Source organism: Saimiri boliviensis, chromosome X, assembly GCF_048565385.1.
Source record: "Saimiri boliviensis isolate mSaiBol1 chromosome X, mSaiBol1.pri, whole genome shotgun sequence".
NCBI classification, from domain to species: domain Eukaryota; kingdom Metazoa; phylum Chordata; class Mammalia; order Primates; family Cebidae; genus Saimiri; species Saimiri boliviensis.
The window spans coordinates 117,154,484-117,175,277 of NC_133470.1; the positions used below are offsets into that span (position 1 = coordinate 117,154,484).

At 40.1% G+C, this 20,794-nt stretch overlaps 1 protein-coding gene across 3 annotated transcripts in view; it reads right to left on the reverse strand.

Moving 5' to 3' along the window:
* DOCK11 (dedicator of cytokinesis 11) overlaps positions 1–20,794 on the reverse strand; it is a 193,231-nt gene that overhangs the window by 81,954 nt on the left and 90,483 nt on the right. For all 3 annotated transcript variants that reach the window (XM_074391711.1, XM_074391712.1, XM_003931062.4), the window contains exons 15-23: positions 18,893–19,015; positions 18,633–18,709; positions 15,183–15,367; positions 15,026–15,091; positions 13,210–13,302; positions 10,724–10,847; positions 6,468–6,589; positions 5,597–5,683; positions 4,492–4,581 (exon numbers count right to left, since the gene is read on the reverse strand). In XM_074391711.1, coding sequence (XP_074247812.1) covers positions 4,492–4,581; positions 5,597–5,683; positions 6,468–6,589; positions 10,724–10,847; positions 13,210–13,302; positions 15,026–15,091; positions 15,183–15,367; positions 18,633–18,709; positions 18,893–19,015 — 967 coding nt within the window. The remainder of the gene's footprint in view (positions 1–4,491; positions 4,582–5,596; positions 5,684–6,467; positions 6,590–10,723; positions 10,848–13,209; positions 13,303–15,025; positions 15,092–15,182; positions 15,368–18,632; positions 18,710–18,892; positions 19,016–20,794) is intronic.

Here is a 20,794-nt window from a genome sequence, read left to right on the forward strand (position 1 = left end):
TCCCTCCAAACCCATCACTTGCCATCTTCCCCCTGCAATGCACACTGTGCTATAGCTCCATGGTCTTTTATTTTTCTGTCCTTCAAACGTACTGATGTAAGGTATTTACACCCACTGTGATACTCTGTTATCCTTTTACATGGCTTTATCCCCTAAGGTTGTCTTCCTCTCATCTGTTCAGCTTGAAATGCCATTTCCCCCAGTAGGCCTTCCCTGACAACTCTATGTAGAATGTACACCTGGTCATATTGGATCCCATTAACCTGCTCTCTTTTATTCATGGCACTCGTTTATAATCTCTGTACTGCAACTAAAACAGGTATGCTGTCTACACCAGGCGTCCCCAGACTTTTTACACAGGGGGCCAGTTCACTGGAGGGCCGCCACATACTGTGCTCCTCTCACTGACCACCAATGAAAGAGGTGCCCCTTCCTGAAGTGCGGCGGGGGGCCTGATAAATGGCCTCAGGGGGCCGTAGTTTGGGGACACCTGGTCTAAACCATTCCCCATTCAACTCATGGCACCCAGAGCAACATCTGGCTCATACTACATGATCAATACATATATGGTGACTTACTGAATAAATGAATAAAATAAGAAACCAAGCCAGGTTTAGTGGTTCATGCCTGTAATCCCAGCACTTTGGAAGGCCAAGGTAGGTGGATCACTTGAGCTCAGGAGTTCCAGACCAGCCTGGCCAACATGGTGAAACCCCATCTCTTCTAAAAATACAAAAATTAGCCAGGTATGGTAGTGCACGCCTGTAATCTCAGCTACTTGGGAGGCTGAGGCAAGAGAATCACTTGAATCCGAGAGGCAGAGGTTGCAGTGAGCTGAGTTTGCACTACTGCACTCCAGCCTGGGCAACAGAGTGAGATTCCGTCTCTAAAAAAAAAAACCAGAAAAAAAAAAAAGATAGCAGCCCTCTAGCCTACAGTAGTTCCTCAGTTCACTGAACCTTCAGCACTTGTATCCTGTATCAAATACTGGACATTTAATCATATATTGCTTTGAACTATTAATTGTATTATTGACAGACTGTCATTTAACTTATGTGTGTCCTGCTCTTCAGTTCCCCTATGTAAGTTCCCCTATGGACAATAACCGTAAGTTACTCTTCTCTGCAAGCCTCAAAGAGCTAGGAAAAGAATATACAACAAGAGCTTAACAAGTGGATGGTAAATGAATTCTTGAAACAATATCATTTATAGGAACAATAGATAGCAAGGTGTGGTAGAAGGAACATGGGACTTGTCATAGTCTCACCCCAGTTCTGCTACTGACCAGCTGAATGACTACAAGCAAGTCACCTCTACTTGGGCCTCAGCTTCCTCATCTATTAAAAAACACAAAGCCTTGACCAGGTGTGGTGGCTCACACCTGCAATTCTAGCACTTTGGGAGGCCCAGGCGGGTGGATTACCTGAGGTGGGGAGTTCAAGACCAGCCTGGCCAACATGGCGAAACCCCATCTTTACTAAAAAGCCAAATCAAACCAAAACAAAGCAAAACAAAATCAGCCTGGTGTGGTGGCAGGTGCCAGTAATCCCAGCTACTTAAGAGGCTGAGATAGGAGACTCGCTTGAACCCAGGAGGCAGAGGTTGCAGTAAGTTGAGATTGTGCCACTGCACTCCAGCCTGGGTGACAGAGCAATACTCCATCTCAAAAAAGGAAAAAAAGGAAAAAACGTCTTTAGAATCCTTTTCAGCACTAAGGTTTTATAGAGGAGCTTGGCTATTTCTGAAATCACATGGTGTTTCATTGATTACCACTAGAGGGAGAGCGTAGGTCACACAAATATCAGAAATTCCACATCTTCAAAACAAAGAAACAAACAAATATGAGCGCTTTTCCATTTTAAGAATATCAGTATATATGAAAATGATGTTCTTTTCCATTCCACTTAATTAAAACTTTTATAAAACTTTCCCATGGGAAAAACAAGCCTTAACAAAGCATTCATACATATTGAAGTCCTAGACATTTACCTGAAGAAAGTATTTAAAAGTTAGATGATTATTATACTTTTTCTTTTTGAGACAGGGTCTCTCTCTGTGGCTCAGGCTGGAGTGCAGTGGCATGATCACAGCTTACTGGAGATTCAACCTCCCAGGCTCAAACGATCCTCCCACCTCAGCCTCCCAAGTAGCTGGGACTACAGGCATGCGCCACCACACCCAGCTAATTTTTGTATTTTGTGTAGAGATGGGTTTCACCATATTGACTGGGCTGGTCTCGAATCCCTGGGCTCAAGCAATCTGCCCGCCTGCGCCTCGCAAGGTGCTGAGATCATAGGTGTGAGCCATTGCGCCTGGCCTATTATACTTCTTAATGACAGTTAAAAACATAAAACCATATAGCCACCACTTGTTGACTATCTCCCTTCTACTCTTCCAACAGTGTGTTTTCTATATGGGAAGAAGAATGACACTTTAAAAACCAAAGTCACATCATGTCACACCTTTGTCCAGAGCTCCATAAGGCTTCCAATTTCACTCAGAGGAAATTCAAACTCTTCGCCATGGCTTATGAGGCCTTGCCCGAAAAGCCCCCAGCAACCTCCCTGAGGTAATGTCCTGTCACTCTGTGCACCAGCCACACTGGGATTCTTGCTGTTCCCTGAGCACACCAAGCCAAGCTCTTCGGGGCCTTTGTACTTGCTGTTCCCAGCTCTCCCTCAGAAATCCAGATGGCTGGTACTCTCGTTTCCTTTAGGACTCTGTTCAAATGTGCCTTTACTAGAGAGATTTTCTCTGGCCACTTTTTTTCTTTTTTGAGATGGAGTTTCACTCTTGTTGTCCAGATTGGAGTGTAGTGGTGAGATCTCGGCTCACCACAATCTCCGCCTCCCAGGTTCAAGCAATTCTCCTGTCTCAGCCTCCCGAGTGGCTGGGATTACAGGCATGCACCACCATGCCCGGCTGATTTTGTATTTTTAGTAGAGACGGGGTTTCTCCATGTTGGTCAGACTAGTCTCAAACTCCCGACCTCAGGTGATCCACCTGCCTCAGCCTCCCAAAGTGCTGGAATTACAGGCATGAGCCACCACGCCCAACCTTCTCTGGCTAGTTTAAAACAAGAACCTCTTCTAAGTCCCTGCTCCCCTTTCATTGTGCTGGTTTTCTTTATAACAGTTATTACCATATGAGATGACATATATATTTATTCACTTATGTGTTTATTGTCTGTCTCAACAAGTAAACTCTTTGACAATAGGGATATTATTTGTTTTCTTCACATACATTTCCAATGCTTAGAATGATGCCTGGCCCATAGGACGCACAAAAGAAGTAAGTGTGGCATGAATGATTACTTTCCGGCAGATACCCTCATCTATTTTTGTTTTAAACAGAGTCTTACTCTGTCACCTAGACTGATGCAATCTTAGCTCACTGCAACCTCTGCCTCCCAGGTTCAAGCAATTCTCCTGCCTCAGCCTCCTGAGTAGCTGAGATTACAGACGTGTGCCACCACACGTGGCTAATTTTTGTATTTTCAGTAGAGTCGGGGTTCCACCATGAAGGCCAGGCTGGTCTTGAACTCTTGAGCTCAAGCAATCTCCCTGCCTCGGCCTTCCAAAGTGCTGGGATTACAGGTGTGAGACACCATGCCCAGCCCCATTATGTAATTTAAGTCTCACAACCACCCTACAAGATGGGCATTATTGTTACCCCCACATCACAGATGAAGAGACAAAGTCTCAGAGAAGTAACTTGGTCATGGTCAGTTACAGAGCTAGTAAGTGACAGATGTGGGATACAAACTCAGCTGATGATTCCAGAACCCATAGATCTGATCATCTCGTATTACCTCTCTAAAAGAAATATTCCTGAGTATATCATTCAGTAATAGCATATTTCCGAAGGTAAATCCTAAAGATGTTTCATTTAAAATAAAATTTCCTCAGACTTGCTATGCCTATCTTACTAAAGGAACAATTAAAAGAAGAGAGCCACTGTCAGGCAAGTTATGATATGCACTGTAGTCCTAGCACACCAGGAAAAAACAGAGTCTGTGGTAAGATGTAATATTCCAACATGTGTCAAATATGTCTCTTTTTTTAGCTGGCCCATTTGTTAGTCTATCACTCCTGGACACAGGAACCATTTCACATTTCATACCAAGCCAAAGGGATTCCATTCCCCCTGGCCCTTTTCCCCACAACATCATCCACCTTCACTGGGCAGTAAGCAGGAAGAGAAAGGCCCTTGAAAAATCAATTTATGGGTCTGAAATAAACATTTTCATGAGAGTTTCAAAATTATGATGTTGCACTGTGGCTATTACATTTTCTTCGTAATGTTGCCATTCTGCTGTCTGCTTCTAAACAACCACATGATGGAAAAATACATAATAGAAAGTATTCTCTCGAGGAAATACAGCCAAACATATTTTAAAGTGTCTGTTTGCTTTTATTTTTTGTACACCAAAATGTGGCAACAGAAAGACATGAAAAATAAACCTTTTGCAGAAAGCTGCTGTTCATTTACCTTTAAATATTTAATGAGCTCCCCTGGAACTTCTTTCGAGCCTGACTGAATTAGCTGGCAATGATGGAAGAATTTGTGCACATGCAGATCCTAGAACACAGATGGAAACAGCCATATGAAATTTGATTCCTTATCCTCAAACGAAAGCTCTCTACCTCTCCTTCCTCCTGCATCTTGCAGACCTATTTATCTGGTATCCTAATGCCCAGGCTCAGCAGCTCTTGAGCACCACACAAAGCAGCAAAACCAGGTAAATTTGGCATGTACCTAACCACATGGGGTAGGCCACTATTTATGCCCAACGAGCTAAACATTTATCTGATTCCGATTTTGACTAGTGTGTTCTGTAAAGTTGGGCTGCTTCTCCATTTTAATGAAATAAGCAGGAATAAAGGTCTGAACTGAAAAAGATAAAGATTAATAAACATCAGAACTGATAAAGAAAAGATAACAGCAAGAAGTGAGCAGAACAAGAGTCTCAGGCATTCAACACCCAACTTCACCATGGCACTGCACTGGCAAAGGAGTCCAACTGTCCTATGTGGAATCCACATACATTGATTTTGTAGACAGCATGGACTACATCAGAAACTAGAATAATGAAATGTGTGTTTTGACCTGATTCCCCTAATTACTACTCTGTGACCTTGGGTAAGTCACCTAACCTGCCTGAGCCTTAGTTTCCTCACCTATAAAATGGAGCTTATGGCTTCCACATTACTTTCAGAGTCCCGTGAGGCTCAAATCAGTTAATGAGAATAAGAAGATCACGTAATTTGAGAGGAGCTAGAGTGACCTTTTTTTTGGTTTTTGTTTTTTTGAGACAGGGTCTTACTCTGTCTTCCAGGCTGGAGTGCAGTGGCACAATCATAGTTCACAGCAGCTTTGAACTCCTGGGCTCAAGCAATCCTCCTGCCTTAGCCTCTCAAAGTACTGGGATTATAGGCATGAGCCACTGCACCTGGCCAGATGTTATTATTTCTCAAGGTTTTGAGAAAATCTTGCAGGTCACATCTTCTCTACTGCTGTAGGAATCAAATGTGGTCTATTTTAATCAAACAAACTCAAGTATAAAAATTGACAAAATTCAAATGATGCAACTTACTTGAGTGTAAATGGTAGATTCTAAGTGGCTTTTAATCTTCAACAAAGGCTTTGCACCATCTACCCATTTAATATCCACATTACATTGCTGTGAACAGAAAATTGAGTTTCTGTAACATACCAATGAATAGATGAACAATATATAATACCTTTATGCATTTAACCAATTTTTTCAGAAATGATGTATTAATTTCATACCAAGAGATTACTGGAGAAAATATTCTGCCTTTAGAATAAATGTATTCTAAATCATTTTAAATTTCCAATCCTTTGCAGACTGATATTTTAATAAATTACAACAAAAATGAATCACTTAAATAATTTTTTAAATGACACACAAAATCTGAGCCCCCCACCATTTTTTTGAGATGGAGTTTTGCTCTTGTCACTCAGGCTGGAGTGCAGTGGTACGATCTCGGCTCACTGCAATCTCCACCTCCCAGGTTCAAGTGATTCTCCTGCCTCAGCCTCCCCAGTAGCTGGGATTACAGGCGCCCACCACCAGGCCCAGATAATTTTTTGTATTTTTAGTAGAGGCAGGGTTTTGCCATGTTGGGCAAGCTAGTCTCAAACTTCTGACCTCAGGTGATCCACCCGCCTTGGCCTCCCAAAGTGCTAAGATTACAGGTGTGAGCCACTGCGCCCGTTCCCCACTTTTAAAAATTATTATTAAAGTCAACAGACATCAAATTACTTTGTCAAACTGCTATAAATTCTAAACATGCATATTCCATGTTCCTCTATGCTATGGACCAGCACTGGCCCTCAGACCCCCACTTCGAGTAACATTGTGCTAAATAAACGAGACCAACAGAATTCTATTTTTTACACATTTAATCATGATTGCTTCAACAAATGCAGTATTTTCCTACCCTTCTTGATTCTGCATCATTCAGATTCAAGTAGCCTGGGGGAAGATTGGCGGAAACTGGCAGCTGCTGCTCAAATGTGATGATTCTACCATCTTTCAGCAAAGGTACCCAGGCAAACCCAACTGCCAAGATAATAACCAACCATGAGAAATGAAATAACAAATGCAATCAGCTACACAAATGGCTGACTGCTAGGGGCCAGGGTAGGGTGGTGATGTCTCCAGGGATCGGTATGTGGGAGTTCAGGTGCTGGGCAACTGAGTACTGGGGAAGGAACAATGGGTTTGGATTGACTGAATCCCAGCCTGGCCACTAACGAGTTATATACTATTATTTCCTTGACCATAAAAATGGGAACAACAACATGGCCTTTCCATTTACAGGAGTTATTGAGAAACCAGAGTGAGATAATATATGAAAACACTTTAAAACTTTAAAAGTGCATCAATATCATTATCTTTACACTGTGGGAAATATTTTTGGTAGATTTACTTTTAAAAGGCTCAGATGGCTGTCATCCATTTTACATTAAGAGTGCAGAGTCTCATGGCTGAGACTATTTCAGATAACAATCACATGTTCCAAATTTCTTACGGCAACCCTAGGTTAAGGAACTATGGAAAATTAAGGTCACAAAGTCACGGTTACACTCCATATTTATACAAGGCAGTAGGCATAAATCATTTAGTTGGGCAGAGTTTTCCTGATTACAGAAGGAAGAGGTTTAGGTATAGGTATGAGAATGCAGCCAGGGAATAGTGTTTATGACTTCAATCCATCAAGAGATTTTTCTCCAATCTCTACATTTCTTAACAGTTCTCCCCCAAAAGAGCCTTTTGGCTTTTAATTAGAAAACACATCATGTTCTAGCTTAAAAAGCCAGAGCCATCTGTGTTGCTCAAGTTGAGTGGTGTCAGTATTTCCATTATAGAGATTACTCTGGGATTCAAGTGTTTATAACTCAGCCATAAAAAAGCTTGCTCTGGACTGAGTTTTGGCAAATGAGAGAGGGTATTGGCTGGAGAACACTATTTAAAGCCACTGCTTTCTGATTCTTTAAAATTCTTTGTGTGACTGTGTGTGTGCGTGCGTGTGTGTGTGTGTGTGTGTGTGTGAGATACTGTGAACACAGAAGTCAACACAAATCTGGTTACAATGTTTTCATTTATGTGTTTAATTTGGCAAATGCTTTAATTCTTAAAAGGAGACTAAAACATTGCTTCTCTAAGTAGACTAAATGGCTTTCTCAGACTACGAAATGTGCCTAACGGGCATCTTTACTAGTTCAATGACAGAAATGGTTTACCCAGACCTTTTCTATTATAAAAAGCAGAGGAAAGTAACATGAGCAGAAGCACCATTAGAAATGACTCTGTCAAAGTAGTTAAACTAAAATCTTGACAAATGAGAAAAGATTTCCAGCCCAGAAAATAGGAAAATAAAAGGAAAATCTATTTCTCATTCTTAGGCAACATTTTTAAATAGCGATTTTTATTGAGACCTCACTCAGATGTACCATACAATTCATCTATTTAAAGTGTACGTGTAGTGGTTTTTAGTATATTTGCAAAGTTGTATCTCCATGACCACTACTTAATTCCAGAACTTTTAATCACCCCCAAAATAAACTCCATAGCCCTTAGAAGTCACTCCCCATTTCCCTCTTCTCCCAGCCCCTGGCAACCGATAGTCTACATTCTGCCTCTGCGGGATTACTTAGGCAACATTTTTGTACTGTAAATTAATCAGAGCACGACCAAGTGTGTCCCCTATTCAAAACTCATAGAGAGCACTTGGAAGCTGTAAAGGTACCATGTCAAGCACACCATCTGGCTCAAAGGTGGGAAGCCACTTAAAGAATGGACTGCGAAAAGTGATGAGTGGCACACGGAATAACCATTTCATGTTCCACTGAGTATCTTGCCCACTTTTGTCTAGGATTTGGATAACAAATCATTAATTTAGCTTTCAGGATATACACATGGTCATGAGTTCTCATCATTCTGCTAGTTTTCTTCTCAATCATGAAAGCCCCTACCCTGAATGAACTGCAATTTCTATGGGGATAAAGAAGAGGTCCCTACTACCCACAAAGGGAACTCCCTTATATTCACTCCTGCTGCCTGCTGGGTATCACTCATGTCTCACTAGCACCTAAAACTCAACTGATGCTGTCCCAAACCTGCCATCCCCACCCACAGCTTTGCAACTGGCAATACCTTTTTTCTAACTACCCAGGTTTGAAACTTCACTGCTAACTAAATCATCTCTCTAAAAGCCAATCACTTGTCAGGTCCAATATATTCTTCTTCTGTACTTTCCTTTCTCTCTGTCCCCCTGCTCCTGCCATAGTGTGGCCTCTTCCTTTCCCGGACCTTTAAAATAACCCTCTTACTGGTGTTCCTCTCTTCCTCTTCCTGCTCCTACTCGCCTTGCCCATTATACTACTGCCTGGTTGGTTTTCCTGAAAAATAGCTCTAATGTTTAAAACCCTTCAATAGTTCCATTGTGATGACAGAATAAAATCAAATCCACAGCCTGGTATTCAAGGCTTTCCAAAATCTGATGCCTCCTGTTCAACCTGACATCCTATGATCTCCTTCCTAGCACCCTGTGCTCCAGGCTTAGTGAACCACTCATGGTTTCCTGTCCATGCCCCTTGATACTCCGCCTCTGTACAAGCTGTTCCTTCATGATCCCCTGCCTTCCTGTCATTGTTGCATTATCAAACCCCACTCAATCCTTTAAGGCCTTACTCAAACACCATCTCCTCCTAGAAGCCTTCTCTGATTCCCAGCCACTTATCCCTCCACCAGCTGAATAACTCGCTCTTCTGAGTTCACATGGCACTACTTTCTTAAACATCACTTTCTATTTTGTATTCTAATTGTTTACACAGGACTCATTTCCCTTAGTAGATCATAGCCTCACTCAAGATGAGATCTGTGGTTGATTTTCCACTGTATTCTCTAAAGTACCTACTATAATATCTTGTATATAATAAATACAGTTTGAGTATTCCTTATCGGAAAATTTTTTAGGAACAGAAATGTTTCAAATTTCTTATTTTTTCAGATTTTGGAATATTTGCATTATACCACGTGAGCATCTCAAATCCAAAAATCCAAATATGAAATGTTCCAATGAGCATTTCCTTCGAGGATCTGGCCATTGCTCAAAAAGTTTCCAATGTTGGAGCATTTTGGACTTGGGGATTTGGGATGCTCAGCCTGTATGCAGAAATATTTGTGGAATGAATGAATGAATGAATGAATGATACAGACTAGCCTGGATTTGAGTCTTAGGACATGCTGATGTTCATAAACTGCTTGTGATACAAGCTGTGTTCACAAGGCTTTTTTTTTTTTTCATGTAAAGGTGCTACCCATTGGTTTACCTAAAGCCTTGGTGAATGGGCCTATGATGGGAGCTTCACTGCTAAAGCTTATTCAAGTTTGTTAAATCAGTTATCTTCTCATTAGAACTAGTCAGCCCCAACCTCCCTCTGCCTCACAGATGTCCCTGGCTCTGGGCTCACTTCCCTCTTCCTCAGTGAGCAGAACTGGAAAATTCTGGTTGCTGGGCAATTCTACATAAAAGAAATAACAAAAATACTGTATCACATTATGTGTTTCTCTTTGAGAATAGCAATACTACTTTATGTTGCTTATAGTAGTCTAAGCACACTGGCAAGCACATGGACAATATTTGGTAGAAATGATACTAAAATGAACATATTATATGGCTTTTACCAATGAACTTTTAAAATCAGAAATGTGATTGATATGGTTTGGCTGTGTCCCCTCCCAAATCTCAATGTGACTTGTATCTCCCAGAATTCCCATGTGTTATGGGAGGGACGGGGCAGCAGGGTGGGAGGGGAGTAATTCAATCTTAAGGGCGGGTCTTCCCATGCTATTCCTGTGATGGTGAATAAGTCTCATGAGATCTGATGGGTTTATTAGGGGCTTCTGCTTTTGCTTCCTTCTCATTTTTCTCTTGCCACTGCCAAGAAGTGTCTTTCACCTCCCACCATGATTCTGAGGTCTCCTCAGCCATGTGGAACTGTAAGATCCAATTAAACCTCTTTTTCTTCCCAGTCTCAGGTACATCTTTATCAGTAACATGAAAACGAACTAATACAGTGCTTTTTGGTCAAGGGGAGAAGTGGTCTATAGCTTGATGAAAAGAGGTTATATTCCAGACAATTCCACTTCAAATAACTGTAGAGAGAGACATTTAAAGAGTACACATACCTGGAGTTTCAATTGTGTCTTGCTTTTTGGTTGTTCCCTTTGTGTTAATTTCACAACTTACATGATGAAAAGTGAAAAGCAAATGATGTTTTTGATGCAGGTGAATGGGAAGCTCAATTTTAATCTGAAATGAAAGCAAAATTACACATGGCATTTTGTTTTAATTCTCAAGTTGAAACTGTCAGACATTTAGTTTGGCTTCATCATAGTGTTCCAAAAATACTTCCTAAAGGACTGGCCGAGTGGTCAAATAGTGTATCATTTAAATATACTCCAAATGCTTTCTTGATCAGTTTCAGTTTGACAGCAATATTCTGAGTTGTGAGAGTTGATTTATTACTTTTGCTGGAGAACGCAGTGGATCCTCCTGGATTCAATTTTGCAGCAGAATTTTCTAAAACACTAAGTCAAAACCACATCCTAACAACCCAGGGATACCATGTAACTCAATCTGCGCCAACGAATGCAACCCATTTAAAATGAACACAGAATTTGAAAGGTTGCTTTTTTTCTAAGTTGTTGCTCTCTTTTGCATGAAAAAACGAAGCCATTACAAATAAATATGCAAAAAGTAACTATTGTCCTATGGTACCCACAAATTACAGTTTATAGAAATTTCTCTAGAAGAAAAACACAACTTTGCTCTTAAAGATGAAATTATCACCCATGACACATAAATTTAGTTAAGAATTAATGCTTGTAATAAAGTACCACAATTAATTTTCTAATCAGAACTCAATTGAATGTTTGTAATGTCTCCTGGAAGTATGTGAGAGATAAATTACAGATTTAAATGATTTAATGCACAAGCATATACCCACACAGGTACACATGCAAATACTCTCTGTTTCTCTCAGTCAATATACAGTGATTGATTGAAGTGCATGTTCGTGGCCAGGCTCGGTGGCTCACACCTATAATTTCAGCACTTTGGGAGGCTGTGGCGGGTGGATAGCCTGAGGTCAGGAGTTCAAGACCAGCCTGACCAACACTTTGGGAGGCCTAGGCGGGCGGATCACCTCAGGTCAGGAGTTCGAGACCAGCCTGACCAACATGGAGAAACCCCATCTCTACTAAAAATACAAAATTAGCTGGGCGTGGTGGTGCATGCCTATAATCCCAGCTACTAGGGAGGCTGAGACAGGAGAATCACTTGAACCTGGGAGGCAGAGGTTTCAGTGAGCCGAGATCATATCATTGCATTCCAGTCTGGGCAACAAGGGCGAAACTCCATCTCAAAACAAAACCAAAAAAAGTTCATTTTAGGCATCCTAAAAATAACGTGGGTTACTTACTACATGATCAAATTTTCTGTAGTGACTGATGTTCGTTATACAGATACACAAACAACTTGGTGATGGACATCTGGCCCAATTATCATTCACATAAGGCATGGTTTTGATGTTATAACTAATGTCTGTTTTAGGTATATTTCACTGCAGAACATGCCTTTTCACAGCATCCAGACCATCTGGGTATGTAATGCTCTGCTGCACATAAATATGGGCATGCTCCCTCCCTGGGTGGCAAAAATACAAGGCAATACTCTCCCCCTTCCCCTCCCCCATGAAACTAGGGATATTGGATTGAGAAAGAAATGAGCAAAGCCTGAGGCTAGAATATAAGGCTTCCATACAACAGCAGGTGGACATGGCAAAATCACCACAGCAGGGGGAATGGTTTCAAACCAAGCCAAGAATGGAGACATGCAGACTGAGAAGCAGCGACAGCAGAGCGTCTGGGCTGGGATGCCCATCCAGCTTCCATAGAGACATACAGGAATTAAAAAGGAGACTACAGATTTGGATATACATACAGACCAGAAGTGATTGCGACAGAGATACTAAGAGACATGCTGAGAAGCACACAGAGATGTAGATGTGGAAAAGTAGGAAGAAGGAAAGAGGGGCAGAGACAGGGTTTGGGAGACAGAGACATGGTTTGAGAGGCCAAGTCAGGAGGGAGGGAGCACAGAGACTCAGAGACCCCACCAGACCCCTTTATCTGCTTTGCACCAAGGCATGCAAGCCAGCCAGTGGGATTCTTGTGGCCCAGCTGTATCACTGTCTCTGTAAGTATTTCAGTTCCAGAGAGGCTACAGCCTACCACATAAAACCACAAAGGGAAAGAGCTAGAAGGGCCTTCTGAAAATCTCTTCTGAATTTCTTATTTTAAAGTTGAGGAAATAGAGCCTCTGGAGGGGGAAGTGACTTGGTGTTACAAAGGCAGTGCTGTCAAAGCTAGGAGGGCGGGAATCCAAGCTCCACTCTCATGTTTGTTTCCTGCATTGTGATCTCAAGCCGAAGAGTCCCTTAAATTTGGAGGCAAATCTTCTACTACCATCAAAAGGCACCAAGGAGGCCAGTAGCACTCTGTTTTGTTGCAATATTTTCTGTTTTCATGCAGGTAAAATGATGGAAATGATTCAAAGAGAAAAAGAATTCCAACCACTGCATTGTAGAAATGTCAGGATAATATGTTTTTACCTCATCATAGAATTCTGGATTTTGATTGTGATGCGAGACAACAGCATAAGCATTTGTGGTAAAAACGGACCCTGCAGGTTTTCCATAAATACACTGCAAAAGAAAGAAACAGAGTCACCACTCTAAACACAGGTCTTTAAATGTGATGCCATGGAACCACATATAGTTAGAAGCATCTGTGAGTACAGGGCCATGGCCAAGCCCACCTGACTGTCACCATGAGCCTGTAAATTCCCAATCATTTACACAGTCACTCCAAACTCCAAATCAGACACCATGTAACTTGGCTGTATGGATGCTTCTGAATGTCTGGCCATCAAAGAAACACAGTCCCAAACTAGTTGATGGTAAGGAGCTGAACAGGCCTAGTCATTCGAAAGGGAAGCAGTTGTTTCAAACCAGGCCTGTAAAGCTTACTTCTCTCATGCTACTTGCATTTCTTAATATGAGAAGCTCCCCTTCAACCAGTCAGCAACATTTGTTAAATGCTCTTTGTGCAGTGGGCAAGGCGAAGCATGTTTAAAAAAGCTCGAGCAGACACATTCCTGACCTAAAGGAATTAAAAAATTGAATGTCTATTAAGCTACAGATAAGCTTGCCGTTCTCTCACCTTTTTAAATGTGGCACTTTATGAGCCACATTTTAAAATATCACTGGCTTTCTGTTATACCAATAATATAAATGTAAGGCTTTCTATGATTCCATGGAAAGATCTGATTTCATTTCTAGTGGGAGTTTTTCACTTCTATAGGTCTAATAGGCTCAAGGATGAATATGGAGTCAGCATGCCAATGCTCTAATTGCCTCACTCGGTTACTTTACAGCAAGCAATCCCGGCCAGCTAACAGATGAAACTGAAACTCCCTATGAGTGAATATCCAACTCTTCTTAAATATGGTTATGAAGGCAATTTGCAAGAACTACTGAGAAGTAACCCAAGAATCAATGGATCTACAAAAGGATATTGCATGGAGGAAATAGAACAGTTGTTCTCATCTCCACTGAAGGGAGAACCAGAGAAAATATACAGAATCTGAGCTAGTGAATCCTTAAGTTTCTCTGTGAAAAACAATAAAATCTCTTTTCAAAGCTAAGGGCTATTACTCAATTACTTAGTCAGGGGCATTCCAGCCTCTTTCCCTAGGTGGTTTGAGTATAAGACCAGGCATCCATCTATCTGATTTAGGCTCATGCAAGAGAAATGAGGAGCTAGATAAACAATTTGTGCTGGCTAGATATTCTGACTTCTCATTCAGGTCCCTGATTGATGGGTTACAGTTATAAAGAGTAAAAACATAAAGGCACTGTAGTGTGACAGGTATTTAAGGATTGCTGTATCAGATAAGGCTGAGATTCTGCTTTTCATAGACCACAGTTCAAGACTGGAGGCACCATTTGGCCAGTCATGGAGTAGAAGTCATATCTCAGATCAAAGCAGTCATGCTGTGCTTCTGTCAGCTCAAAGCCTGTTCAGATTTCAAGGAGAAAGGAGTTTATAGTCCCTTGATGGTTCCATTATAAACGATCAGGTCATAAGAAAACGACCTTGCAATTGGGCATTGAAGCAACTGCAAAATCAGAGTGGAGCAAAAGCCAAAACCTGGTATTTTCAAAGCTATATATGTTCCTAGCTTATTAATATTTAAACTAAGCCTTATAGTTAATATGTAAGAGTAGAAAAGAAAATATTACATTTGTCACTTTAGAACATTTTCTTTTTGATGTTGATACAAATTAAACTTAGAGCATAAGACTACTGAGTACCAACATCTCCATCCCTACTAAAAATATATGCCGATCAATATCATACACTAACCTTTAGAGCACTAGTGTCACTTTCATCTGAATCCCGGAATTCCACACAGACTGCAATGTTCCTTGCCTAAAATGATTAATCAGCCAAAATGAGTCACACAATTAGAAGATTATAAATAATATTTTATACTCCAAAAATGTATAGTTTACACGGTTACCTTGGCAAATGTTTTCTGGCTATCATATTTTAATTGCAAGGGATATACATACAGATGGTTTTTGTAAATAGTAAATGGATAACAATATTTTGTCATTTCTGGAACAAACTCTTCAACCTCCACGGTAATATTTTGACAGTTCTTTTCAAAAGGCTTCAGGGGCACATATGAAGAAGTAATACAATCTATAGTAGAGGAAAGAAGCAGGCAAATATCATTCAACTTAATAATCATAAACACTTTCTTGCATGTATAAAAAATACACATGGATTGTATTCTCAAAGAGCAATTTACAAAACACAATTCTTAGTAATTGACAAAAAATCACAAAACAACTTTAAGAACCCAAAAGGACAAGACTGAGTAGTCTGATGCTGATTTTAGTGGAACCCTTTATACCAGACGTGGATTGCTATTTCGTTCTCAATGTCGAGTGATTTGCCAAATATAACACATCATAATTTTGACAAATTTAAACTCTGCAAAGAAATTCATTTCATTTTCCCTCCTGTGGCAGCAATTTAGCTTTCGCTGCAAATTTTTATTGGTATCAGGGAAATAACAGTAAATTTATGCTTCCAATTAGCTCATGGCAAGTCACTTTTAAAAAGTTAACTTGGTGCAGGTGCAAATTGTCACCCAAGAAATAATGGAGGCCTTTTGAAACTACAGATCTTATGATGTGTTACCAATAATAAACGCAATACTCCTGACCATGAAAACATACTAAGCCTCAGAGAAGTTCAGCAGCATATGTTATTGAAATAATCACTGTAGTGACGGTTATTCATATACTTAAGGGGCTCTAAGAGTGCTGGTCCTTACTGCAGAGCAGTAATGATGAAGAAGAAAGACCTAGGGAGAGTTGGACCTGAGGATCCTGTATATTTTGTTGGATTTGCTTTTCTGATTATTATAGTGATGCATGCCTATAACAGAGCATCTGCAGGTGGTAAAGGTAGACAGGGACAATTGCTCATTCCACTACCCAGAGATAACTACTGTTGAGATTTTGGCTATTTAGAGACAGAGTTTTGCCCTCAATGGCACAATCTTGGCTCACTGCAACCTCCGCCTACTGGGTTCAAATGATTCTCCTGCCTCAGTCTCCTGAGTAGCTGGGATTACAGGCATGCACCACCACACCCAGATAATTTTGTATTTTTAGTAGAGATAGGGTTTCTCTATGTTGGTCAGACTGATCTCAAACTCCCGACCTCAAGTGATCCACTTGCCTCAGCCTCCCAAAGCGCTGGAATTATAGGCACGAGCCACAGCACCCAGCCAAGATTTTGGCATATTTGCTTTTAGTCTTGTTTCTATGCATATTTTATATAGTAATATGAAAATCCTACTCTATGTGTAGAACTTTATCCTGATTTTTTTGACATTTATCTCATGTCTGATTCCATTAACTCTTTGTAAACATTGTTTTTAATGACTGCAATAGAATTTCATGGTATCAGTGTAGATCATTATCTTAACCACACTGACAGTGTTGGATTCTGATTGTTTCCAGCTTTCCTTCAATATAAATAACACTGCAAAGAACATTTTTATGGATCAATTCCTGTCTAGATTTCAAATTACTTCTTTGGGAAAAAATAATCCATTGTACTCCTTAGATGTTTTAAACTATAAAGTGGATGCCACTCCTCTGTTTACTATCCTTTACTGACTTCTCATCGCATTTAGAATGAAATTCCATTTTTAAAGGAATTGCTGCAGTCAGTACAATTCCTTACATGACCTGATCCTTTCTATTTTATCTCCTATCTCGACTGTTCCCATCACATACAACACTAGAGCTACATTGGATTCCCTTATGTTCATACAAACCCAGCTTGGCCTCACCTCAAAGTCTTTACAACATATGTGATGCCCTCAGTCTGAGAATCTACACTCCCAATCATCACATGCTGGCTCCCTTTCTCACTCTTCAGTTCCTGAGCTTAAGAGAGGCCTTCCCTGGCTACCACTTTTACAGCTGCCTTTGTGATATGGTTAGGCTTTGTGTCCCCACCCAAATCTCATTATGAATTGTAATCCTTAGGTGTTGAGGGAGAGACCTGGTGGGAGGTGATTGGATCATGGGGCGGTTTCCCCCATGCTGTTCTCATGATAGTGAGTGAGTTCTCATGAGATCTGATGGTTTTATAAGTGTTTGGAAGTTCCTTCTTTATTCACTATTTAATCTCATTTGCCACCACAAAAGACATGACTGCTTGCCCTTCTGCCATGATTGTAAGTTTCCTGAAGCCTCCCCAGCCATACAGAACTGTGAGTCAATTAAACATCTTTCTTTTGTAAATTACCCAGTCTTGGGTAGTATCTTTATAGCAGTGTGAAAAACAGCCTAATACAACTTGTTTGCTTGTATACTGTCACTCCTTCTAGCCTTTAAATTCCCTAGGTTTAAAGCACCTAGTTGATTAGTTATTTAGTGAATGAATGCATAAACATACTCTCAAAATTGAAATGTTGTACTTACGAACATCTATGAATATCTATTACCAAACTGTACTCCTGCTCATGATAGGTGATAACACTTCGCCAAAACCTAGCCAACATTGGGTAGCTTCACTTTAAACATGTTAATAGATTTGATGGATGAGCAAAAGCATATTGTTTAATTTGCCTTACTGGCATTACTAGTGAGATTGAATATTTTTCACATATTTACTAGCTACTTCATTTTATCTCTTGCAAATTGTCTTTTGTGTCTTCTATTTTTCTCCTGGGATCTTGAATTCTTGTCCTTAGGTAAGAAAAGAAATCCTTCTCCTTTTTCATCTTAGTTGATGACAGAAGTTAAAGTCACCCAAGGCAAAAGGCAATGGAACCTGACTGGGACACACTCACAACTTCATATATATAAAACAGCATCTGATAAAATCAACTCAATTCACTTCCTAATCTGTAACTATTCATCATGCATACTGGGTTGAAAAGCATTCCCACCCACCCTCAGTCAAAATTCATGTCCATGCAGAACCTCTGAATATGACTTTATTTAGAAACAGGATATTTGTAGATGCTGTTAGTTAAGATGAGGTCATACTAGATTAGATGGGCCTTAAATTCAATGACTGGTGTCCTTATAAGAAGGTCATGTGATGACAGAGGAGAAGTTGGAGTGGTGCAGCCACAGCCAAGTGATGCCAAGGTTAGCTGGGAGCTACTAGAAGATAGGAAGAGGCAAGGAATGGCTCTTCCCTAAAGCATTCAGAGAGAGCATGGCCCTGCGAACCCTTTAATTTTGGACTTCTAGCCTCCAGAAATGTGAGAGAATAAATGTTTGTTGTCTTAAGCCACTCAATTTGTAATAACATTTTGTGTGATGGCAGCCCTGGGAAACCAATACACCATGTAAACCTCAAGAAAAATACTGAAAGGATAACAACCTGACATTCAAACATTATGCTTAAGGTTTATGCAATATGTTCTTACTTGATAAATCCACAGGAACACATTCTATTGTGATGTTTAGCTGCCCAGGAATAATCTGCAGTTTGGTCTTTTCTGGCCTGGGTATAAAATAATAATTTTTTGAGTTAAAAATTATGATTACTGAATGTACTGGTTACCCTCTATCCAAACTTAAAATGTTAAACATTCTATATTTCCTATATATGACTCACATTCATCATTTTAAGAAACTGAGAATTCATCGATTTTATTTACTTATTGCAGAAACACCAAACACTTACTTCTTATATTCTGAGAGCAACTTGAGAATGTCTTCACTTGAAAGCTTGCTACTGTCTTGTTTATAAAGAGGAGAAAATCTCCCATCCAGATCGAGGGAGCCTTGAGTATCTTTGAAAATAGGTCTAAAATAGCAACAGAAGCATTTTTATAATATTCCATGTTGATAAATTAAGATAAAATTAGCAATGGTGGGAATGTAAAATGGTGAAACCACTTAGGAAACAGTTTGGTGGTTTCTCATTAATCACACATCACTACAATTCTGCAATTCCACTCCCAGCCATATTTCCGCATGGTACATGAATGTTCTTAATTTGGGCAGCAGCAATTTAACAAAAATTTATATAAATAAATGTTCACAGCCAATTTATTTGCTATAGCTCCAAACTAGGAGTAACCCAGATATTCATTGAAAAGTGAATGAGTGAGCAAATTCCTCTATATTCATACAATGGAATACTACTTGAAATGAATTACTGATTCACACAACAATATGGATGAATCTCAAGAACACTGAACACAAGAAATCAAACATAAGGGGACATACATACTTCATGATTTCATTTATATGAAGGTACAGAAGACATAAAAAGTCATCTGCCGTGAAAATCAGGTCAAGGCTAAGATGGTTGAATGGACAAGGGACATGAGGAAACTTTCTGGAGTAATAGACATGTTCTATATCTGGTTGGGGTGGTGGTTACATGACTGTAAACATTCGTGAAAATTCATGAAACTAGACATTTAAAATGTGTGCATTTTATCAAGGATGAAGTATATTTCCATGCAGTTTATAAAAAGCATAAGGATAAATTAATATGGGGAGATTACAATATAGAGTCAGCTCTCTGTATCCGTGGGCTCCACATCTGTGGATTCAAACAACCACAGATCAAAAATATTTGGAAAACAGAACTGCATCTGTACTGAACACAAATAGATTTTTCCTATAATTATTCACTAAACAATGCAGTATAACAAGTATTTATATAGCATTCATATTATATTAGGTATTATAAGGAATCTACAGATGATTTAAATTACATGGAAGGATGTGAGTAGGTTATGTGCAAATACTACATCATTTATACCAGAGACTTCAGCATTTGCAGATCTGGGTATCTGTTGGAGATCCTGGAACCAATGCCCCACAGATACTGAGGGATGACTATGTATGTATAGTTTCTCATATGAACTTGAGTCATTCCCTTCCCCTCCTCTTCTCCCATTTTTAAGCAACTATTCTGCTGCTAAAATGGAAAACAATATACATGCACCCAACACACTGGAAGCAGCTATAGCCTGAAACATATTTCCCCCGGCAGTGCCTGTGAAGATGTGGTTATAGGCATTAACCTCATTGTTCCTACTTCTAAGCATACCTCCTTTATTTCTAGTAAACAGGAGTTTATCATACATCTTTTAAACATCCAGCCCAGCCTTTTGAGTAAGTTTCTACTACTGCTGAGAACCAAAACAATTCAGGAGGAAAAACAATACTTTAATTCCTCATCCGAACTGGAAATCAAAGCTTCTAACTTTGAAGACTTCAAAATTAATTTTTCTATTGGTAAAACCCCATCAAGCAGCTACTGGTATGGCCCAAAGAGGGGCCATAGGCCACAGTGGTCTAGAGATGGCTTTGAAGGCAGGTGCCCTGGGTTCTGATCCCTGTTCTGCCACATGTTGTGTGAACTTGAAAAAGAATTTCTATTTTTGTCTTTCTGCTTCACTTCTGTGCTTCAGTTTCCTCATCTTCAAAGACTGGGATAACAGTACCCACTTTTTAAGAAAATAGACATGAAGCACGTAGATAAGTGCCTTGAACAGTTAGCACTTGATAACTATTTCCGCCCACCCCTCCACCTTCCGCAGGAGACAGTCTTGCTGTTGCCCAGGCT